The sequence below is a fragment of the Lepisosteus oculatus genome, chromosome 2, assembly GCF_040954835.1.
Source record: "Lepisosteus oculatus isolate fLepOcu1 chromosome 2, fLepOcu1.hap2, whole genome shotgun sequence".
In the NCBI taxonomy this organism is placed as follows: Eukaryota; Metazoa; Chordata; class Actinopteri; order Semionotiformes; family Lepisosteidae; genus Lepisosteus; species Lepisosteus oculatus.
Genome location: NC_090697.1, coordinates 8,838,417 through 8,862,453, shown reverse-complemented (window position 1 = coordinate 8,862,453; position 24,037 = coordinate 8,838,417). Strand labels below are relative to the sequence as shown.

The 24,037-nt window shown below is 39.7% G+C and overlaps 1 protein-coding gene across 1 annotated transcript in view; it reads left to right on the top strand.

Moving 5' to 3' along the window:
* The window catches only part of mei4 (meiosis-specific, MEI4 homolog (S. cerevisiae)), a 32,185-nt gene extending 9,763 nt beyond the window's left edge, over positions 1 to 22,422 (top strand). Inside the window, exons 4-5 of the mRNA XM_069186150.1 lie at positions 11,958 to 12,089; positions 22,178 to 22,422. Coding sequence (XP_069042251.1) covers positions 11,958 to 12,089; positions 22,178 to 22,369 — 324 coding nt within the window. The 3' untranslated portion in view covers positions 22,370 to 22,422. The remainder of the gene's footprint in view (positions 1 to 11,957; positions 12,090 to 22,177) is intronic.
* The last annotated feature ends 1,615 nt before the right edge of the window (positions 22,423 to 24,037 follow it).

Below are 24,037 nucleotides of genomic sequence, written 5' to 3'. Positions count from 1 at the left end.
AAAGAGAAGAAAAGAAACAAAGCACACCTATGTGAATAATCCCTCATTTACCCAGGTATTTCCATTTTTTGTGCACTAGCTGTGGTGGTTTTGTGGTGTGCAGTGTGAGTAGTAACATCTGCTGCAGTGTGTTGGAAACTAGAGTTACTCTATGTGCGGTTATCTGCTGGAGACAGACAAACCTGCATCAGCTTTGCCATAAGATGATTTTTCTGTTCTGCACCTTTTCAGCTGACAAGGTTCTGCGGACGTGCTACCCGTGATGTGCTCTTTTGTCATGATTTCAAAGCGTGTTTATAACATGACCGAGGAGACATCAATTGCAGTGCCATTTTTGTGGATTGCTTCTTACCAAGTGGTGTATATACAGCTCATTGACAGCAGGTGGGGTTCATCGAAACCACTGTATTGTGCTCTTTAAAAAGGAAATAAATAAAAAAGCAAGGCAAATGGGGACTGAATCCTCTTAGATAAATGCTTATCTTGGTGACAGCTCGTGTGCTAAAAGGCTTCTTTTCTCCACATGTACGGCACAAAGGACTGTCATCCTTGCTAACATTTTTTGTTTCTTTGGAAGTAGTGTCTCTGCAGCAAGCTAACAATTATCGAAGCATCGCCAGTTACTTATACCGCTACAGTAAATAGTAAGGCTGCAAGATAAATATAAATATAAAATGCCAATGTTTTCTTCTTGTATTAGAAAAGAACATAATTCTCTGCAATTCCAAAGCTGTATTTATTGTAATGTTATTTAGACAAAGACTGGCATTTTCTTTTTGTCAGTTTTTTTTTCCGTTCACAATTGTTGTGCTGTGTTATTCACTCTGGAATAATGTGGTGATAAATTTTGTGTTATAAACTGCTGAAAGCAAAAGGGTACTTCATACGTCTAACACAGTGGGCCGTTCTCTCCTGCCCCCTGAGTGCTAGTCTGATAAGCAGGGAGACAAAAAGGGGGCCGGTAGCCTATATGGGGGTGGGGGGAAGACAGCATGAATATCTTACATTAACACCTTTAAAATGTTTGCAAAAACAATGGGGACTGTCTCATTCCTGGCAGGGATATTTTAGTGTAGGAAATCCGTACACCGATTTCAGAGGCTGGGCTTTTTCTACGAGTGCAGTATGTCAGTGTCTGTCTTATTAAGGTGTATTATTATAAGATTTAAATGGATTTTCATGTCTGTACTGTTCTTGGGATTAATAACAGTGTATTTTATAGGGTGATGATTGCCGGTCATTAATGACTGGGTGTTATTCAGAGCTGAGTGACTCAAATTTGTCAAAACTGCCCCAAGTCCTTGAAGCTCCTTGTTCAGTATTTGTTCAGGTGTTGCTTTTTAATTGGACTGCTTATATTGTGTCAGATATCTTCATGTTACCTTGCATGTGCTTGTGCAAAGGATGAGGCTCCCTCGTTTAACTTTTGCCGCCTTTGTTTTGTCTTCTCCAGCGCTGCAAAGTCAACGGCATTTTCCACCTCAGTGCATTTCAATTATGCTAACCATGTCACAGTTTATCCCTTGCTCCGTTGAAAAATGACAGCCTTCAAACGGCGAGAGGTTATTCATAATATGTGTAAAGACAGTTTGAGTGTCTTCAAAACGGTTAAAGGACTAGGAAACGTTCTTTTCCAAATTTTCAGCAACTAAAGTGGAACACCCTGTATGGCGTTCAAGGCATTTAAGACTTATCTCCTGTAAACTGTGTTGAAGGTGTCAGACTTTAAAAGTAAATTTACTTGAATGATTTCAATAATTTCAGAATTGTTTCATTACTTTCAGTTATGAGTTCCTCATAACTTCTATAACTGTGCTTGTTCCTGCTGTCAGTCATGGCGTTTCCCTGTATTAATGTTATTATGTAACACGACCCTCCTGTTCAGCCAGAGAATTTGCTTCGTTTCCAAACTTCAGCTTGTGTGGTCTTGCTGGTCTTCGTATAAGTACATACTGTAGATGCCCTGGTGCTGCATGCTTTATTCCTGAATGCAGAATATTCCTTTGTCAGTTACTGTCTTGGCATCTCCATTTATTAGCTTTTAAATTGTGTGCAATCATTTACATGTCAAAAGTGTTAAATAAATGCAGTCACAGTTGAGTTGGGAAGGGCATTCTGTCCCTTTATCAAATGAAGATGAATAGACGCACTTTATATAATGCATCTGCAGTGCCATTGACTTGTAGTTTATTAAACGACGTGTTGACACCCGACTGCAGAGGAAAAAACACATTTGGGTGATTCAGCATGCTGGTGTGGAGCTAAGAGCTGTTAAATTACACACCCGAGGTCTGGGGTTCAGTTCTCGTCTGGGGGATTTGTCTCTCTGGAGTTGATCCGTTCTCCCCATGTCCGTGTGAGTTTTAACCCAGTGCTCCAGTTTCCTCTGGCCTCCCGCTGATACACTTGCTAGGTTTGATTGGCGGGTCTCCGTTGTACCTGCATGTCCATCCCTAGGCACTCCCTGTCTCTGGCGTGCAGCGGCCCCAGCCAGGAGATGGAGAAGTAAGTCTGTACTTTTAGAGAGAGCTTTGTAGAGGGAATTAATCGCGTCCCAAAGTCGCTTACCATATTTTCTCATATTTGGCTTTTAGTGGAGTGGCCATGATTACCAGCCAGAATGTGGACCATGGTTTCCTTCCTTAGTGAAGATCAGGCTGGAGACGCGGTGTGTGATGTAGGTTCTGGGGTCAGTGAATTAGTACCTTTGACGGAGGAGGCTCACAAGGCCAGTTCTAACACTGAAATCGGAGCTGGAGCTAGTCGATGAATAGCTGCCTTTCACTGCAGTTCATACCCACACTGTCTCGCTATGAACTGAAAAATGATATCCTGTCCATCTGACTTTTTTAGTTTATTTCTAAACTTGTTTCTCTTTCTTGCATTCTTCATCGTCATCCTGTTTTTTGTTTTTTTTTCAGGAATGCCAGAGACAACTTTTGTTGAGAACAAAATATATATATTAAGTTTAATTCAATATCATTTGACATATATTCAATTTCACCCAACTTCAGTGAAAATGTAGGCCTGTATTGATGATGATGATGATGCGTGCTATGTTTCCTCGTTCATCAAAACACAGGAAATTTAATTTTGTTTGTAGAAATATGACAACATTTAAAGATTAGGATTGTCATGCTGTTAGAACCCGGGCCATAAATAATCAGCTTTCCTTTCTGAAATTCAGTTGATGTATTCCACTCATCCTGCAGTGGTGTATAAACTCATGACAGTGTTTATGGTCAATGTGAACACAAGTAAAGTTGTCAGATGTCTTTTGCATAATGGAGTTGAGGAGATAATTGTGTCCACAATCTTTTTCGCAGTAATGGCATTTTGATCCATGCTATTTGAAGCACATCTTCAGGGACATAAAGTAAAATTTGTTTTGTTTCTCTAAGGAAAATAAATGTTCACATCCTGTAGAAAAACGACTGAAGCACCTGTGGAGAGATGAAGAAAAGTTGTTGAGTAATTTGTTGCCAAGTGATAGTGGCAAACCGTGTAAATGAGAATGATTGAATTCATTAGTTTGGTCAGATATTACTTCCCTTAGAATCATTTTGAACTGTCATGACATGCAGTAAAAAAAATTAAGGGTCAAATTAAATGATGGAATTGTGTGAAAGGAAAAGTCTTGATTTTACCTCCTGGATCATATTCTAATTATATTTATTACTGCCCAATAATTTGGACCTGTCTCATGCTGTACTGTGAAACGCTTTCTCCTCAAACTCATTATTTGGTATCTACTGTATGTAAATCTGAATTTGCCGTAACATGTTGAATGCTTGTTTGTAAAGGTCAAAAGAGGTTTGGTGTCATGTACTAAATCAAGGAAAATACCGCTCTGGCTGAAGTCTTGTTTGAGAAGAGAGAAGTTCTCCTCTGCCCTTTCTCGCTAATCTTTGGTCTCCTCTTCACCATCCGCAATAATGCTTCACCTTCTACTTTGACATTCCTTTCCCCTGGTAGCCCTTGCTGAAGATTTTGTGATCACTGTGCGAGTGTTTCTTCTTTCTAGTCCAATCTCAAGACATTTTACAATACTAGCTATGTATGGCATGGTCTGTAAAGTACAGAGGTGAGAGACCTCCACAGTGAACCATGCTGCTGCTGTCAGTGGTATGTGTGGGCCAGTAGGTGGCACCCTTTCCTCCACAGTATGCCAACTATGGGCAGTTTGCTGTGGCATGTCTACCATTCTTAAGATGAAACTGTGAAGCAGAATCCTAACTAATTGCTCATTAGTGATTCTATGACACTGTTCGGAGGAGTAGGGGTGTTAACCCAGATACTGTATCCTGCCTAAATTCCTCTCAGGGCATGAGCAGTCTGGCCTTCCCAAGGGTGTACAATTACAGGAAAGCAGAATATGAAGGAAGACAGAGAGACTTGGAAGGGGACAGGATAAATCTAGAATTGGTCATAAATGGACGGCAATGTGTTGGAGGTGTTTGGTTTTGTAAATCATTCCAAGGGCAAGAAACTGAAAGTCGGGAAAGTGGTGGCTCATATAGTTAAATAAGTCTGAAAAATATATGGGCAAAGAAAGCACTTTATTGAGCATTCAAGAAGTCTGTGGAGTTGACTTGTCAGATCTCTTGTTCGAAAACCACTGCAGTGTTTGCAGAACATCTGCTTCTCACTGGCATGATCGAACTGCGGATTGAGTCTTTCAGCACGCCTCCAGAACAGGCTGATACTAAAGTCTTGCGGACAGACCCCTCTGGATTTCTAGGTCTCACTCACTCCCCTTCTGGAGGAGAAAATCTGCAGCCTGCTTCACTGATCAGCTTCCTATGTTACACAGCTGCCTGTCTACTGCTGTATACCTGGCTGCTCGGGGCACACACTAATGGTCTACAGCTGCAGGCCGTTAAGATACAAGCTTCTGGGGAAGAGGCTCCGCCCCACAACTAGGCCGAAATCTGCCATTCAGTAGTCTTTTTAAGACGATTCGTAGCGTGTTGACTTCTGTAATCTCTGCTTTAGCCTATTTTATAGCTTGTTTGTGGTGTTGTTTTTGCAAATCTTTATTTTGAGAAAAACACTATCAGATGAGGACCAGGGAACCCTGTTTTTTTGTGAATGGAAATATTAGCCTGTTTGCTGATCTACTCCATTAAAAGTAAGACAAAAAAGCTACATTTTTAGTAACATTACATTTTAGCAAATGGAAGTTTGGTGAGCTCTGCTATTGCAAACATTTCAGTCAAGGGCAGTTTGCTGGCTGAACAAACAGCTGAACATGAATGTGTATCAGTGTTTTAGGGATGCTGTACAGTGATGACTCTGTGTAGCTGTGACACATTTAGACTGGAATTATTATAGAACCTGACTATTCTGCATTTAAGCTAAAGGTATAATAATGTGATTTCAGAAAGGTTCCATTATTAATAAATGCGTTCATGTAGACAAATTGCTAAATAATAATTGAATTTGAACAATATATTTCAGGTACAAGATGATTGGCATGCCTTTGGTCCTGGGTTCGAGTCTAGACTGGGGTACCTTCTGTGTGGAAGTGCTCTGGCTTCCTGCCACCTTCGAAAAACTTGCTGGCTACCTTAATTGGTCTTTAAATTGACTTTGAGTGAGTACTTGTGCCCTGCAATGTTTTGGAATCAAAAGACATAGCAGACACGTCCATCTGAGAAAGGATGAATCGAAGGAAGATGATTGGAAACCTTTTCACAAGTTTGTCCTTCAGAATTCAGTATCACGGTACAGCGTTCAACACACCGCAGTGTTTGGTTAGGCTGAGGCGACTGGGTATCAAGTTTTGAGATTCTTCTTAAAAGGCAGACGGTATTTTGTGTGCTTTTGCTCTTCTCTTCAGTGAATGAATAAAGAACGCTTACTTTAAAAAGCTTTGATAATTGTAGTTAAAAGTCCATTTTGATCTGTGTAATGTATACTTACAGGAGATTTATGCTTAGCTTTAAATGTGCTTGACGTATTAGAATGAATATGTGTTTTATAATGTAAGATTAAAGCAGTGGAGTTATTCCGTTTTCAAAACGAAATAATACACATTGCATTTTTTATTAATCGCTAAAGGGATACAACAAGTTATAGCCTCAGAAGCATCTGATGATGACAGGACTTGCTCGTACACTGTATGTCACATTGTGGTTAGGGGGCAGGAATTATAACTGGAAGCATGTGGGCTCGAATCACAGGTGAGACACTGCTGTTGTACTTCTGAGCTAATACTTCACCCGGATGGCTCTGGTGAAATACTCAGCTGTGTGAATTATACAGTAAGTTGTAAACTAGCCAGCAGCCATATCACCCTGCAACTCACAACTGGCAGCCCACTGAAGCTCAGCGGGTGTGAGCCTGGTCAGTACCTGGATAAGAGACCTCCTGGGAAAACCTAATGCTGCTGCTGGTAGAGGTGTTAGTGGGGCCAGCAGGGGGCGCTCACCCTGCGGTCCATGTGGGTCCTAATGCCCCAGTATAGTGACGGGGACACTATACTGTAAACAGGCGCCGTCCTTCGGATGAGACGTAAAACCGAGGTCCTAAATCTCTGTGGTTATTGAAAATCCCAGGGCGTTTCTCGAAAAGAGTAGGGGTGTAACCCCGGTGTCCTGGCCACATTTTCCACTGGCCCTTACCATGGCCTCCTAATAATCCCCCTCTATGAATCGGCTTTATTACTCTGCTCTTCTCTCCACTGATAGCTGGTGTGTGGTGAGCGTTCTGGCGCACTATGGCTGCCGTCGCATCATCCAGGTGGGGCTGCACACTGGTGGTGGTGGAGGGGAGTCCCCATTACCTGTAAAGCGCTTTGAGTGGAGTGTCCAGAAAAGCGCTATATAAGTGCAAGCAATTATAAACTAATTGGGATAAAATCCCAATAAATTGGTAATTAGTAATTCTTTCTCGGATAGATTTGAAAAGCAAAGAGCAAACATCATTGGTGTTGTTTTCACTAGATGTCATGTGTCTTTTCTTTACATTTAAAAAGCAGGACATTTTATAAACTTACATTTTGCAAACATAAAACATTTTTGAGCATTTATGATATGAGCTTTATTTTGTACAGGAGGTTTTCAAAATTGCAGTTACAGTACTTACTCGCTTAGAATTATTTTTCCTAACAGCTTTTTTTCTAGTGCATCAGGACTGTCTGCTTGTGCAGCTTACATTCCATTATATTGACCCGTGTTTGAAAAACTGAAGTCGTTAGAACTGCCATTGACGTTTGGATGTAAAATAGTGTGCACGAAACACCCTTCCATCTTCTAACTACTTCATCCAATTCAGGGCCGCAGGAGAGCCAGAGCCTATCCTGGCAAGCAAGGGGCTCAAGGCGGGGTACACTCTGGACAGGACACCAGTCCGTGGCAGGACGCATACACACTGACACCAGGGCCGATTTTACAGAAGCTGTAGCCTTGGACTGGTGCTGTCTGTCCTGTAAGACCTTTTAGTGCCGTCAACAGATGAATGAGTCTTCTCATTCTCTGGGCAGGGCGGTAGCTCTGTGGCTCAGGATCTGCACCTGTGGCTGGAAGGTTGCCGGTTCGAATCCTACAGCCAGCAGGGGAAACCTACTCCGTTGGACCCCTGCGCTCTGACCCCCAGCTTCTCTCCCTGTCTGTGTGTCTCATGGAGAGCAAGCTGGGGTATGTGAAAAGGCGAATTCCTAAAACCAGAAATATGTTTGGCTAATAAAGTGATCTTATCTTAAAAGATGGGCTTGTGAGAAGTGTGGATAAAAAAACCCTTATTCTTATCATCCTTGATTAATCTAAACATGTCATGCCTTTTAAGAGCTTTGTATCTGTCAAACCAGACATGTTTTCCTGTTCTGTTTTTTAGAAAATGTGAGTTAAATATAAATTAGAAGAAAATCAATACTAGTTTTTCATAATTAGTCAGATGTCTCTGGCTGACAAACAGTGGCCAGCAGTGTTTATTTCAGAATGAAAACCTTCACTGCATATACATAACTCAGGTTTAACAGTAGGTATACTGTAGCTGATCATCTTGGTTCAGTATTTGTGCTGCAGCCTGATAATATTGTAAAATATTTAAGTATATCATGATTCTTAACCTGACTATTGCTATGCTATTTCACGATGAATTAGGTTTTATTTAATAAAACAGAGCCTATTATTGGAGATCTTGCAACAAAAGTTTCAATTCTGAACTTTATTATTAAACACTAGGGGAAATGTGTTTTTTTTTGTCCAGCAGAGTTCAACGCAACAAGACAACATAACTGTCACCAGCAAAAAGGTCATGACAAACCATATCATCCGTTTTAATGTCTGTAGTCTGTTGGGTTTTAGATTGTGTGGCAAACACGTATAACTATAGAGTGCTACTACCTTGACAGATACTGTATTTTCTGAAATTGCTGTAGCTTGTCATATTCCTCCCTGGGTTTGCTGATAACCAGATTTGCTAAGGCTCCCTGTGTTTTTACAGTGGGTGTAATATGCACTTATTCCACATTATTAACTTCCAGTACCTAAAAGACACATGCTGTTGCATTATAATTAACACCATTCATATTTGCACAGTAGAGCCTGATGGGCACATTTATGGGGAACCTTGGCTCTACCTCTCTCACAGCAAGCTTGCAATAATGGTTTGAACAAAGCATATATTACGTCAAGTATATAATTTCTTTCTGTGTGAGAGGTGCCCTTTAAAGCACTTTGTATGTTTCTTTTACAATGAGGAGAATATAACTGGTGTGCTATAATAAGCCATGAAATGTGAAATTTGAGCAAAACATGGTAGCAAATATTTCATTTTAAACAAAACATCAAATTGTCTCTTTAGACTGTCAGCGGAAGTAGCTGTAGTTTCTTTTCCCAGTTATATTTTTATTATAAAACCCAGTAGAGTATCTTTAAAAGAAGGTAGATGGATTATGTCTACAGTTAGACATTGTTAAAGTTAGCTTTGGTGGTGGACAGAAAATAGTAGCAGACTAGGAATTCTCACAACTCACAAATTGGGACTGTGTTGTTCAGTGTGAAAACGGCACAAAGTAATCAATTTACCCGGGCACGGGAAGCACTGTAGCATTAAAACACTGAATAAAGAGAAATTGCAGGGCTCCAAGTCTAAAAGTCTAAAGTCTCGTAAAAGACTTCAAAAGAATGTGGCAATGTTAACACCATAACCTTAATTGCTATGTAAATTGGTGTACCCCTTGATAATTAGTGTACCCCCTTAAAAATCACCATTTAGCAAAAATCCCAAAAGAGATCCCCATGTGTTCTTACGTTTCTATGTTGTATGTTTTTTTCAGATAATAAATATCTTTATTTTGTCCAATTAATAAGTGGTATTTGGTTTAAGAGTCCTACCGAGTGATTATCTGTAGTAGCTGAGGATTTAAAAACAATATTGATCAAGCAGTAGCAAATGAATTGGTCTAAAATTGGATTTGTAATATTCAAGTAATCTTTCAGTAAACATCTGTACTTTTTATAATATATGTAACCATTTTCAAAAGATTACCTTACAAACAGCATAATCTTGAACTGCAGTTCATAAGCTGTAGGCTGAAGACATTGCTTTATAGATGAATATTACCAAGAATATTAATAGGACATGATGTACTGGGAGGTACAAAAACCCAACACGAGAGTATCAGAACCAAGAGAAGTTTTTAATATATTATATTATAATAAATGTGAATGTGATTCTAAATATTATGTACAGCTTAGAAAAAAGAAAATTAAAGATATTTTGTAACTGGAAATCTCTTTCATGGACAGACCATGTTATGCATGCATTGTTATCATCAGCATCAAATGATTTGACGGCAGCCATAGTACACCAGTACTCTCCCCACACACCAGCTCTCAGTGGGGAGGAGAGCAGAGTGATGAGGCCAGTTCAGAGATGGGGATTATTAGGAGGCCATGATTGGTAAGGGTCAAAGGGAAATGTATGCATGCAATTTCTAATTACTGTATATGGTCCTTATTGCTATAGTGCTGACTCACAACCTGTTCTGTCATGCCTGACTTCCTTGAACAGAGGAATCAAAATTTCACGCTATTTCACTAGCTCACATATAGAATCTAACTATTCTTGACCCTTCTTGAATTAAGGTGTAAACGTTTCTTTATTAGGACTGAATTTTGTGTTATGGATGTGTGTGGAGTGATGATACAATAATGTAAAAATAATCAAATACAATCACATGAAATTCAATGAGACCTTTGGAAATTATACCAGAAAAGAGTAGTTAAGAACCTTGGCACGTAACAGCCGTCCTGAGAAATACATGCGTTTTATTAAGTATGATGTTACTGTGTAGTACATTGTGATCTTGATAAGTGCCCACTGTCTTTATTACTTTGCTCGAGACAATATTGTAGCATCGTAAGAGTGCCTTTTGTTTTAGGTTTCACGCATCTTTATATGTTTTTTAAAATAATCATTTTGGAATAATTCTTTACTGTCTTGCTAAAATGTAAAATGAAATGAAAGAAAAATGTGGGTATTTTCTTTCTGCATGGCCTGCATATATTCTGTTTTTTTCTGGATTTGCTGATTTATGTCAGGTAATCTGTCTATTGATTTAATTGCATGTCCAGGGTGGAGCTTAACTTAATAATACAGTAATATAGTTCGGTGTTTCACATGTTTTTGCCTCTGCAGGTGTACCAAGCTGTCAGGTGATATCTGGGTCTTTGCTTGTCAAAGCTTGTCAGATAACTTGAAAGGCCTTTCCAAAAACCATTGGGGATATTACGTTGGTAAAACAAGTCAATAAATTCCCCAGCTCTGTGATAAAAACTGCACTGAGAGGAAATATTTAGAAGAGTTGCTTTCTGTAATGCTGTGTGTAGCATATTAAAGACGCTTTTAAAGCCACTGGGAAAAGGGCGAAGAAGGATCTCTAGGACTACCTTGCTAAAATGGTTTTGCAGTTGAGACACCTTTTATTTTATTAATTTTTATTTTAAGTGAAGTTGTTTTTTTCAAGGGCACAGCATCTCATGCAGCTCATTGGCAGAGAAGCTGGACTTTTCTTCCAGAGATAATATATTAAGAAAAAGGCGTCTTCTTGCCTCGTATAGCCATTTCTAGTTTGTTTTATCCATGAAATCTTCCTTAATAAATACCAAACAAAATTTTGTATTGCATTCCAGTGTTCAAATATTTTCTATAGCTGCATTTCTGTGACATTTGTCACAACTACTGATTACACTATGACGATCATGCACTGGGTATACTGTGATAAATGCGGAGAAGCCTCAGATAAAGCAACCTCTTCCTCTTTCCAGCAGCTTTGGGTTTTCAGATGGAAGAGGTACCACCTTGATTTTGTTTATACTAATTAATAACAATTATTTTGCATTAGTCGCTTGCAGAGAATTAAACCAGATGATCTCCGATCTCATTCAAAAAGAGTGCTTGTCTCAAATATTTTAACAGATTTGGATTTATCTTGTCATGACTGGACTGCATTGCAGTATGCAATTTTGAATGAGTCTGAAAACCAGTCTTGGTGTTTTAACATGATATACTACTCTTTTTGGCCGGTCTATAGCTTCCAGTAACATGGGTGCACTGTGTCACATTCTCTCATAGCAGCAGTGAGAGAAACAGTGCAATATGCAATGTCTGTACTGCCTGTAAACCAAGCTGTGTTCCATGCACGCTGTGTACTTCACTTGCATTATTTCATAGGATCACACTGACGTTTTAGCTAGTTATGTAATTGCCTTTTTTGCGTAAATTGCACAAAATGAATCCATTCCATTTACTTTTAATACCTTAATAAAATCACGTTGATGCTATAACCTTTTTGATAAATTATCTATGACTGAAGCAAAAATAAACATGGCCACAGGTGCATGGCATGCTCATTGCTCAGGTCAGACAATCCAGAACGTTATGTGTTCTGGTGCCTAGTCACGTTTTTGACATGCTGAAAGCTTATTAAATCTCTTGTGATCTTTCAGTTTCAGACGCAGGAGTCCATAGCAGACTTCCTGATCCTTCTGGGAAGAAGCAGCTTGTTAAAGTCTTCATTCGTCTGTCACCTTCTTTCACAAATCAGCCACTTTGCAGATGAAGTACAGCAGGCATGTCAGGTATTGCTGCTTTTTTTTATTGATGGCTTGAAAACACAAGTGCTTGGAAACCGTGATATGTCTTGTAGATATAAATGAATAGGAGAACCTTCAGTTTCTACCTTAATCAGTATCATTAGCCTTCTGTGATCTTGAAGTTTCTTATCTAGATTTGTCATTGTACAAAATGCAAAGGCTCAGTGTTTCAATTCACTTGTAGAAATAAGCACAATTGTTTTTCTCAGAAAAAAATTCAGTTCACTTCAACTTTATTTATTATACTTACACAGGTGCATAATATAGTATAGTGAAAAGTGTTTCTCGTTAGTCACTCAGGTGTAGTATATAAATAGAACAGAAGATAATAGACAGTAACACAATGACAATAACAGTGTAATAACATAACAGTGTAATCAAAACTGTGCAAATACGCAAACAGAAAGAATACAACAGGACAAAAACAGTGCAAAAGTAATTTAGGTAACAGTGCAAAAATAGTACAGTGATACGTTAGTACACAGAAAAAAAGACTGAGCATCAGAAGAAACGTATCACTCTATGTTTGTATTTTTGATTAGAAAAATAAAACTTACAGACTTTGGTTATTAATTAAGTGGTTTTGGCATCATTTTGATTAAATACGCATTCACGACAGGGTGTGATATATTCATGTTACCACAGGAGAACAGTGTCTTTGTACCATTGCTGTGTTGAAGGCTGCACTGAGTCACCTCAGGTGGACTCTCCAACTACGGAGTCAAGTCCTCTGTAGGGATGAATCAAGGTTTTGCATTGACAGTGCTGGTGGCACTGGCGTGGGGAGCGATACACCCATCTCATGTCTACAACCAGGATATGTGAGAGTGATGGGAAAGAAACCCACAAGACCTGGCACAGGGTATGCATCTCAGAAGTACAGAGATTGCTTCTAACAGTGGCCAGACACTCACTATGAGCTTGTGGCTTTGACAATAGTCCCCCTGTTGATCTGCCATGTTGATGACAAATGCTAACAAGCAGAATGAGTATACCTAGCTCATATCTGTTCTATAAAAAATCACTGAACCTGCCAAGAAAAAGGTTCCTTTTCCTGATAATCGCTCTGTGAATTTGTTGCCGTTAAAAGTGATATTCTCAGTTTCTTTAATGCCTGGTATATTAACAGTGAAGTACATTCAGAAGGAACATTAACAGCTTCCTGTTGACTGTTGACATGGTGCTGTTTATGCTTTGAACACCACGCACATACAGAGTTCTCTTTTTGTGTGGTATGCATGATTTTATCAGCAAAAAAAAGTAAGCAAAAATCCATGGGATATCTTTCATTATTATTGATAGGCGATAGAAAGGCATGACTTATATTTTGTAATCTCTTTTCACAAGCGTACATTTTACAGCCTATGAATATAATATAAAAAACATCTTCAGGTGCCTGCTTATCTCAACACAATCTGTCGTATATTGTTTTATGTTATCTGCTTAGAATTTATAACAAGTGACATGTGGCAGAGAGGAGATTTGATTCAGAAAGCAGTGATGTGACACTGTTGAAACTTACGTAGTAGGAAGGTGGTTTATGATGACCGTCTTATAAGCTAAAGGTGGATCAGGGAAAACTGATGCACACTTTTTATACAAATACAGAAAGTCAGTTGAAATTATTTGATAATAAATGTTAATGCTGAAATACTGAACAAGAAATCTCAATGGGAAAATGCTGGATAGAAAAAAAAACATATAATTGAGAACTGCAGGTCAACATGGAAATATATAAAATAATACTCAAAGATAGAAGTTTTCAAAATATCCAGAACTGAGAATCTATTCGGGTTGTAACGTGGAAGAGCTCCGAAGTAAACAAGGAAAAGCTTTCAAAGTTTTACTGATCACTCAGTGTTAATGCGCTGGTGCCCAACATGATAAAGGCAGCAATAACGAAATACATTTTTTGAAGAAATGCCAAGTTTTCGTTTCCGAATGTGGCACTAGTACAGTTGAATCTCCGTGAGTAAGTGGCACCATGTAGAGAAGTCATTAATTCAGACCCATGGTGCTCAGTTCCAGTCTGGGTGGGCAGCAGCACAGCAGGTCTCCTGGCTCTCTGTAAATCTCCAGCACCTGAAGAGCTGGGAAGGGGTTGTTCATTTGGTTAAATTAAAGTAATAATCTTTAAAAGAGTGCCAGAAGTTCTTGCTTTTTAACAGCAAAATACGAGGCCCTGGATTCTTTCTTTCACTGAACTCTGACATTTGGTGCTCTGTGCAAATTGTTTTTTTTGTTGTTGTTGTTACTCTGTTTTTATTAAGGCCAATTCAGCATGAACCTGTTACTGCACTATTTTTTTATTTTCATTGTTTTTCTTCTCTTCAAACCAAAAGAAAACACTCTTCTGGTGACACATAGTGTATAAAATGAACCTCAAGATCATTTTAACTTAGGGCCGTGTTGTCTGTTGCTAATGCTATCGAAGAAAATGGACACATGATTGAGTCTACTGTAGCTGTGTACATTGCTGTCAAGCTACAGGCTCATGCGTATATGTTGTAGTAATTTGATTGACAGATAAGCAAGATGATGAAGGCAATTGGATGATTGTTTGTAGGTGATGTTAGAAGAGGCTGTTTTGTCCTCTCAGTGAAGGAAGAATAAAATAGTCTGGAAAATTGCCAGTCCTTAATTTTAATGCATAATTTAATTTGGAGACAAAGGTGAATAAATACATTTTATATAAGAGTATATAAATTAAGGTCTTTATTGTATATTTTTGATGTTTTCTTTTTGCAAACGCTTGATATTATTTTTTCAACCCTAAGTGAAGTGGTGCTTGTTCACAATGTAGGAAAGGCAAAGGCCTTGGAGATCCACATCAATTTACTTTCTAATGGATAAAGCCGGTAAATGCAGACTTCCCAAGCAAGTGCGGAATCAGAATACAAATTACAGCGAATGAGAACAAAAGCAAGAGCCTTAATAGAAAAGGCAGAAGGTTTGATTCTCAGCTCACAAATCCCCATGAAAAATCTGCAAGGAAACAGGTTGTCCTGAATGCAAGCTCTAAATATGGTGTGTGAGAAATATATTGATTTAAGCCACCAGTGCATTTAGCAGACACAGCAGTGGGAAACAAATCAATAGCACATTCTCTATTAGTTAATATAACTTTGCAATGTCCACATTTGTACTCTTACTCTTTGACTGTAAAATTAACTTTATATACGGAAAGCAGCAGCTGCTGCAGGCCAGAGCCGCTTAATCTTTGACAGCAGTTATTTTTTCCCATCTGTCATGGTTGTCATCGTTGCACAAAACTCCATTGACGAGTAAATCAAAGTGTTGAACTAACACGCTTAGAATATGCAGCTCTGGATTGTGTACCACGGGTAGGAAAAGGGATCTCTGGGTGTTAGGCTGTGTGTGGCCAGTCATGTTTATCCATTCGTTTCCGAATTAATTTATTCAATTCAGGGTTGCCGCGGAGTTGGAGCCTATCGCGGCAAGCAGCAAGCTCAAGGCAGGGTACACCCTGGGTGGGACGTCTGTCCACCACAGGGCACGCACAGACACTGTTACGTTCTGGGTTTTTTTTTTGGCTCCCCTCCCGGGCGGGGGTGCGTTTATTGAGGTGGCTGTGTCCCTAAATTGGATCTCTCTCTCTCTCTCTCTCTCTCTCTCTCTCTCTCTCTCTCTCTCTCTCTCTCTCTCTCTCTCTCTCTCTCTCTCTCTCTCTCTCTCTCTCTCTCTCTCTCTCTCTCTCTCTCTCTGGGTTGGTTGAAGAGAGGGGCCCGGTTTTAAATGCCGGTACGGGCCGTCCGGGGAGGGTGTCAGAAGAAGAAACGGGGAAACGTGCGAGGCGTCGGATTTGTTTTCTGGGCTGTGCTGTAGGGTCGGGATTGCTGAGGCACCCGTGTTTTTTTTGTTTTCCGCTAGAGTGTAGTATAGAGCAGAAAGACAGCTTGCGGAAGCCTTTCCTTTGGCTTTGCCACCCCTTTCTCGGGAGACGGGTTTAGTGGGTAATTGGGTTGTAGAATAGTGTAGTTAGGTTTTGTTTTTTTTATTCGCTTACCCCTGTGTGTTTTTACTTCCTAGCGTTTTCCTCCGTCCTACACATAGTTGTGTGTGTTTCTGTCCGTTAAACCCTGGCCCATATGTTAGTCCCCCTTCACCCCTAGGCTGAGCCATATTGGGGACATAACACATTTGGGGGCTCTTCCGGGATCTGAACCCAGGACCTCTCGCACCCAAAGGGAGAATCATACCACACACTCACAAATACACACACTCACAGCAGGGTCGGTTTACAGAAGCCAGTATGTCTTGGGTCTCTTGGAGGAAACCTGAACACCCGAAGGAAAATTACATGTTTCTTTGAAACCTTGTTTTCTTTTAAAATAAGATCACTTTATTGGCCCTATACAATTTCTCGTATTAGGAATTTGTCTTGTCACATACCCCAACTTACTCTCCATGAGACACACAGACCGAGAGAAGCTTGGAGTCAGAGCGCAGGGTCAGCCATTTATACAGTAGGTCGCCCCTGGAGCAGTTGGGGTGAAGGGCCTTGCTCAGGGGCCCAACGGAGTAGGATTCCTCTGCTGGCTGTGGGATTCGAATTGGCAACCTTCCAGTCACAGGCACAGGTCCTGAGCCACAGAGCCACTGCACTGCCCCATTTTCATATTATGGTCAGGTCAGAATGTTGTTAGGGTGCTAACAGAACCCGTTAAACTGTGTAAACATGTAAAAAACGTTTCCTGTTCAATCAAACAAAGTAATATTATTTAGACCAATAGCACAGCCGGCATATACATTTGTTTGTTGATTGTTCTTGCTCAGCGGCGCTTGTAGTTCATATTATCAAAAAATATGTATACCAAGATGTTTCAGAACAAGAATTTACTTGATGAGGGGACATAAAAAAATGTGTGTAGAAAACCATCAAGCGAGTGTATTTTGCAAAACAAACCTTGTGAGACATGCTGATAAGGCTATAAGGCATATAGTGTCAAGGGAAACTTTCATTAACATACCATTATCAAGTGAATTAAAAACACTTTTGTTCTTGTAGCTTCTACTTGACGTTTTACCAGTCAAAGAAATTCTATCAACAAACGAATAGTATCGGGGCTTAAGAAAGTTTACTACACACTCATTGCAGAATTCCTGTTCTGATCACTGTTTCCTTATTATTCATGGTTAATAGTGTCATTCTTGGATTGCAGGTGTAGCACTGGGTTCTGGAATACTGACTTTTGAAGGTCCCATTTTCCATTCCTGTTTTAGATTCTTGGAAACATCTGTGTTCTTGGCTTCATACATAAATATCCGAATGCCTATAGTGGCCAGATGAATTCAAAAAAAATTATGCTGCATTTTGATTTTCATTAGAATTTTAAATATAGCAATAGTTTTGAAGTACCGTTTTATGTGTGAGCACCTGGGAAATAACCTGAAACACCTTGGGAATAATCCATAAGAAATAATCTGAGTTTATTTGCTGCGTCAGTCCAAGACTTCCACAACATGAGAGATTAATACTCCAGTGTAGCTCTGTGTTGCATGATGAACGCACACAGTTGACACCACCATTCCTGTGGAACGAGTGAATATCAAAGTGCAGCTGCAGAGTTTTGTCAAATCAATTCTTCTAAATTGTACGCTTCAGCTTGAATGTGCTCTGAAGAAATCTAAGAGTTCACAGCTTGGGGTAAGATTGCCCAGGCTTACAACAGACTTGTTCAGTCATGTCAGAGGAGTGTTCAGAATGTCTCCAATTTAGCCCAAATTACTGCCTCACAGACCAAACAATTCTGTTTTTCTTCTATCATTTTGTTTAGAGTAAGCAGTTTAATTGGTAGAGTACCTTCATTACTATACAGCCATGATTAATTTTTAACCAGACAAGGTATAAAATTAGGTCGATTACAAAGTTACTTTTTTAATAGACGTATTATTCCTAGGGTTAAATTCTGTTTTTGTATTTCAGCAGTTCCAATTTCAGTATCGAGCCAACCTGAAATCTCCACTAACAATTATCTGACTGCACTGATGCTTTTTTGGAATTATTGCCTATGATAAAGCCAGAACTATCTTAGGGATGTGGGAGAGAAATGAATAATAGATTTCAGCACTTTAATAAAATTGAACTTTGTTATGAGAAAGATTGACGGGGACCAGAATGAGCTTTAAACTTTGTCTGCTGCTCTTAAGTCCATTTCTCCTGCAAGCCAAAATGTCTTGCTTGAAAAATTGATTTTTTTTCACCCTGCCTTACTGGCGAGCTTCAAGAACAGAACATATAGGTTTTGCAGTTGCACATCAAAGAATAAAATTATTTTTTTTATTTAATGAAGTTCTTTATTTCTTAATTCCTAAAATCTTTATTTTAGGATAAGATGATTGCAATATCTGCTGGTGCTTTTAGGTATAATGCATATTTGTAAGTCCTCTTCTGTGAAGTTCAGGAAGCTTCAGCATTGTTTAACCTTTCAGTGCTGAAAGAATTGACATCTGTTAATTATTTAGTAGATCTTGCCACTTTTCTTTATTATTTGTGCTTTTCTAGCCGAAAAATATCACTGTAATTAGTGTAGCTAAGTGGGTTTGAGAGACAGAAACCTATTTATGAGATCAAATTACTTGTGGTTCACTTAAAGTAGCCTAATATGTGTAGCTTGCAGAATCTCAAAGGACAGTTCTCCCTGTGTAAACGTTGTTAATGCTTCATTTTATAGTTAATTACAACTAAAAGATTACTGCATATATTAGGAGTGCATAGACAAGATTATATCAATCAAAGCACACAGTGCTGTATGTCAAAATAAACACCCCAGTTCTACATGTTCCACATGACAATGAGATACAGTAGCTACTCTTATGGACAGATGGGTAGATAAAAGTGGTCTTATTTGACGATATGCATACCGTTTTTAATATGTATTGATGCATTTTGAATATCTGAATATTCCATCCTTTAGTGATCAATAAGCAGGGTCCTTGATGTACTTTCACTTATGTTCATGTGGAAGACAAGTATTAGGAATTCCATGTGACTTTGATAGTGTGTCTCTGTACTTTGGAAGGAAACTGGAGCACCCAGAGAAAACCTACATGAACATGGAGAGAACATTCATACTCCACATAGAGGGCTTCCTGCCTTAAAGATCTTCCTGAGGTAGTCTTCTGTAAAATGTTGTGAAAAATGCTCTGTAGATTGGGAGAGAGTTTTCCATTATTCTGTATTCCCTGTGTCTTCTGGTTCTTTCGTCCATGTCAACCTGAAGACCTATTTTTTTAATGAGTTGCTTAAAACGGGTAGCAGCCAGGGACTTGAGAATTGACATACCCATCTATCAAAAGGGTGAAAAAATGGAATATGAAAAATAATGGACAATAAGTCTGATTTACGTGCAAGGTAATGGACAGTTATATGGAAAGAATATCTTGGCAATATATCACCATGGGTTTAGAAAAGGTCGGTCTTGCCTAACCCACATGTCAGAGCTCTTTTAATAAGCAATAACACTAAGGGCTATGCAGTACAGTATGGGTAACAGCCAAAATAAAGGAAACTCAAGGGATGCAATAAATGAGCTATACAAAGAATATTGAAAGCAGGTGCTTCCACACAAGTGTGATACCTTCATTAATTAAGCAATTAGCATCCCATCATGCTGGGGGTCATATATAAATATGCTGGGAAGGCCCGCTTGCCCGTTATTTTGGGTACGATGACAAGAAGAGGAGATCAGTGACTTTGAGAGAGGGGTGATTGCTGGGACACATTTGGTAGGAGCTCCAGTGATGAAGATGGCTCGACGTGCTGATGTGTCACCAGGACCAGTGGCCGAGGTGATGTCGGCCTGGACGTCTGAGGGAAAGACAGCGCTGTGAACAACAGCGCGTCCTCCTCGACCCTGATGTCGTGGGCTCGACAGGCAAGGCAAAAACGACGAGCAACCCTGAATCAGTTGACTGCTCGTGTCAAACTAAGGCATGAGCAGGCAGCTTCACAGAGAGGGACACTGCGGTTGGGTTGTAGAGCATAAAGCTCTTATTATACCTAAATCAGTAAAGTGGTGCAAAGAACTAAGACAGTGGTCTGTTGAGCAGTGGGGAAACAAGTCAGTCGTATGATCGGATGAGTCACCTTCACCGTGTTTTCAAGCAGACAAGTACATGTGTGGCACATCACAACAGAAGCCTACAGACTCGATTGCCTTTTGTTTTGTGGCTCTATTTCGGCGAGGAGAACGTTTTTCTGGGCTGGTTTAGGTCCGCTCGATCCCTTTGAGGGCAAGGTAGATCCATCCTGTGGTGAAACATTTCTATCGTGATGGGAGTGGAATCCGTCAGGAAGACCATGCCCCCATCCACAGGGCACAAGTGGTCACCGAATGACCGCTGGCGAGCATGAAAACAATGGATACCAGCTTCCATGGCCACGCCAGCCACCAGAACTCAGCCCAGCTGAGCACTTATGGGAAATTCTGGATCGGTGCATGAGATAGTGTTTTCTACCACCAGGGACAGGACACCAAATGCTGGAATTTCATGTGGAAGAATGGAATCTCATCTCTCCAATAGAGTTCCAGACGCTTGCAGAATCGATGCCCAGGGACACTGAAGCTTGCGGTGGCCCAACCCCTAATTAAGAGACTTTGTTGTTTTTTCCTTTACTTTGGCAGTTACTCAATGAGTTACATAAAGTTACTTATTAAAGATTAATTCTCAATTTGCAGGCTATGGGTAATTGGGCAAACACGAGTGTTTGGAATGAGGATTTGATATTAAATAGAATATAGAACATACAAGTAAGGGGTGAATATACACATGCCTTGTTAAGTGGGCACTTTATTTACAAGCGTTCGCTAAAATGAAGAATACATATATTCTGTATGTATAGAATATATTCTATATTCTATGCGTATATGGGAGACAAGCTAACTTCCCTGCTAATACGAGCTCCGAGCTTGTAGCTCGTTCTTCCATTTTTATTTTTTGCTTCTTTTGGCTGTTGCTGTCTCAACTACCTTAACAGAAATTGTAAGGATATTATACTAGTTGCAGTGCAGAATGGACTATTGAAAGCACAATTTGTAAAAATCATATCGATTCATTAATGTTAACATGTTCTACAATGGAATCTTTTAGTTTTGTTTTGATTAGGCGCACGATGAAAGCACAGTATCAACATCACCAGACAGCTTAATGCTCTGTCGTTTACAATTATGAGTTTTATTTTGTCTTTGACCACACTAGATTGACTCTCATTTTGGAGCCAGTTGTGCTTGCATTCCAGCCTATAATCATTCTGTGTGATTAATCATTATTCTTGATTATTCTGTGCAATATATGTACTTAATTAGGGTTTTTCTACATTTTCCAGTCAGAGAAATCTTTAGTCGGTGCCCCTCTCAGGTAGGACCTCCCAATTAAACGAAAACATAGGTTGAATTCAAGGATGATCCTGAATTTTAAATCAGATTTACTGTCTGAATGTTTTGAAGGTATGAGTAGCCTGTAATGTCGATAAGAAAATCTCAGAATATACTAATTAAATTGTGGATGTGACTCCTAGCTTGCTGATGATGTCTGAGAACAAAGACGGTTTTTCATCACCTTGCAGTGCAGCACAGATGAGGGTGAAATGACACCTTCAGTTGAATTAATAAATAAAAGGCTGCCTGTGGCAGTAAATGTGTAAAAAGTTATCAACATGCTGTGCACTCTCTACAGCACAGCCCAGCAGCGTAAAAAAAGAATAAAACATAAAATATGGTACAAAAATCAGGTTAGTCAGTGAGCTATTGCACATGGATACTTTTTCAGTTGTGACCATGAAGTAAGTGAAAAAGGAGTCCAAAAAATTGAGCAGTGAATGTAATTAGAGAAACGCACTTAATAAGGGATGTGATCTCCTTTTACAACATTATGGGCTTCACAGCGCCTTCTCCTGCTCCAAATGAGGTTATCCATCAAAACTGGAGGACGAGAAATTTCACTTTTATACAAGGGCACATTAGAACAAAATGGTATCATCCTGTTTGATTTGTCGCCTCTTCTCAGCAAAGGTTTTGACCACCCTGTGCACTGTCTTCTTGTTCTTGAAGAAATGTCCACGCCTGGGCTTGCAGCTGGGTTTGTCCCAAGATCTCGGCTGGATTGTCGAGGGGGGAGCGGTGGCCCTGTGGCTCAGGATCTGCGCCTGTGGCTGGAAGGTTGCCGGTTCGAATCCCGCAGCTGGCAGAGGAATCCTACTCCGTGGGGCCCCTAAGCAAGGCCCTCAACCCCAGCTGCTGTAGGGGCGCTGTATAAATGGCTGACCCTGCGCTCTGACCCCAAGCTTTTCCACCGAGGAAACGTGACATCACTTCTGAAGAGTTGGGGTCTTCTTCCTGGAGCATGAGGTTCACAATAAACACCTCTGGGTGAAATGTGAGGATGTGCTGCAGTCTGTCGATAGGAGTAGACTTTAATTACTACGCTCCTGGCATGATATTTCCCTTTCTGCAGGCGTTACATTCTCCCCAAAGTTAAAACTCCTGTGTCGGTGTTACTCATGTGTATTCAGAGCTTGAGGCAGCTGGAGACTTTCTGAAGGGTTGCCTGATAACCATTAACCCTGAAATATGGCAGTATAATACTGTGATAATTATAATTTATCGCAGTATAGAATAATTTATTTCTAAAAGTCAAACAAGTGGCCCTCTCTTGTTTGTAAACATTGTTTTTGTTTTCTTTGCATTAATTTGTTCATAAGCTATTTATAATTCATAACTGGAATTATATACAAACTTTTTCTTCCGTTTCCACAATTACTTCCAGTGCGCTGTGTGACCTTTGTACTAGTTAGGGAGGTGTGGGTAGGAATTGTTTATTATCACTACTTCTTAGATTTTGTCAGAATCTGATAAAAAATCTAACAGGATGTCCGATGACGTAACTCCATGTCTGTATGATATTGCCTGCTGTGTGCTGTTGGATGTAATTAATTTTTAGACACTTGTTTCCTCAGCCATGGAGAAAAAGGAGTTTTCTTTCTTCTTTATAGTGTGATGTTTTAAAAATCCGTATAAGAGTTTTTAATCTTTGAGAAGAATTACTAAGGGGAACAAACTGCGTGGAGAAGTAACTCCCCATCTTCAGGGAACAAATATTACATTAATTAATGGGAAGGTTATTATAGTTGTTGAAAAGAAGGAAGTTATCATTGAAAGCATTAATCTGTATCCCATTATAAGGAATAAGCTGAAGAAATATAGAGCAATAATCACTTGTAAATTTAGGGTGAGTGAATTGAAAGTGTGGAAAGCAGTCATGCAAGTGAAAGAGCAAGGAGAGGATGCCCTTGAGTTCTCAAATGATGGCATTCAAGAAGTAATATATTATTAGTACCCAAGGTAAAGTTCAGCATAAAAACACAAATGCCAAAGTGGCCAGTTGTCATTGCTGTTGGACACATCCGGAATATGAATGAACCTTGCCTTCTGTGCAGACCGTGTATGTCCTTCATGAAAGTAAACAGATGCCCAGTACAACACAGAAGTATTAGCCCCCTTGCATAAGCAACCAAAAAACAGCAGTGCAGTAAGAGCCTACCTGTACGTGCCCTGGAAGTATTGTCGGTAATGAAGTCTGACGTTTCGTGAGTGTTTAGTGAATATCGATCCATCATCACAAGCCTTGAGAGTGCTGCCAATAGACATAAAGAACATGTGGTCAACCAGACCCAGTCAATAGCATGGAGCAGCCTAAGAAGAATTGATTAAGGCGTTGCTTCTGCACAAGGACTGCTATCAGTGCTATCGGTGCAAGGCTTTATTAAAGCCAATTGAAAAGCTAGCTTATTGCAATTAGTGGTAATTTTGTAGCTGTTGTTACAGTACCAGCATTATATTTGGTCTTCCAGTGCAGTAATACTCTTCCCAAAGTGGCAAAGGTTACGCCTTTCTGCCTCCATCTGTGGTCAG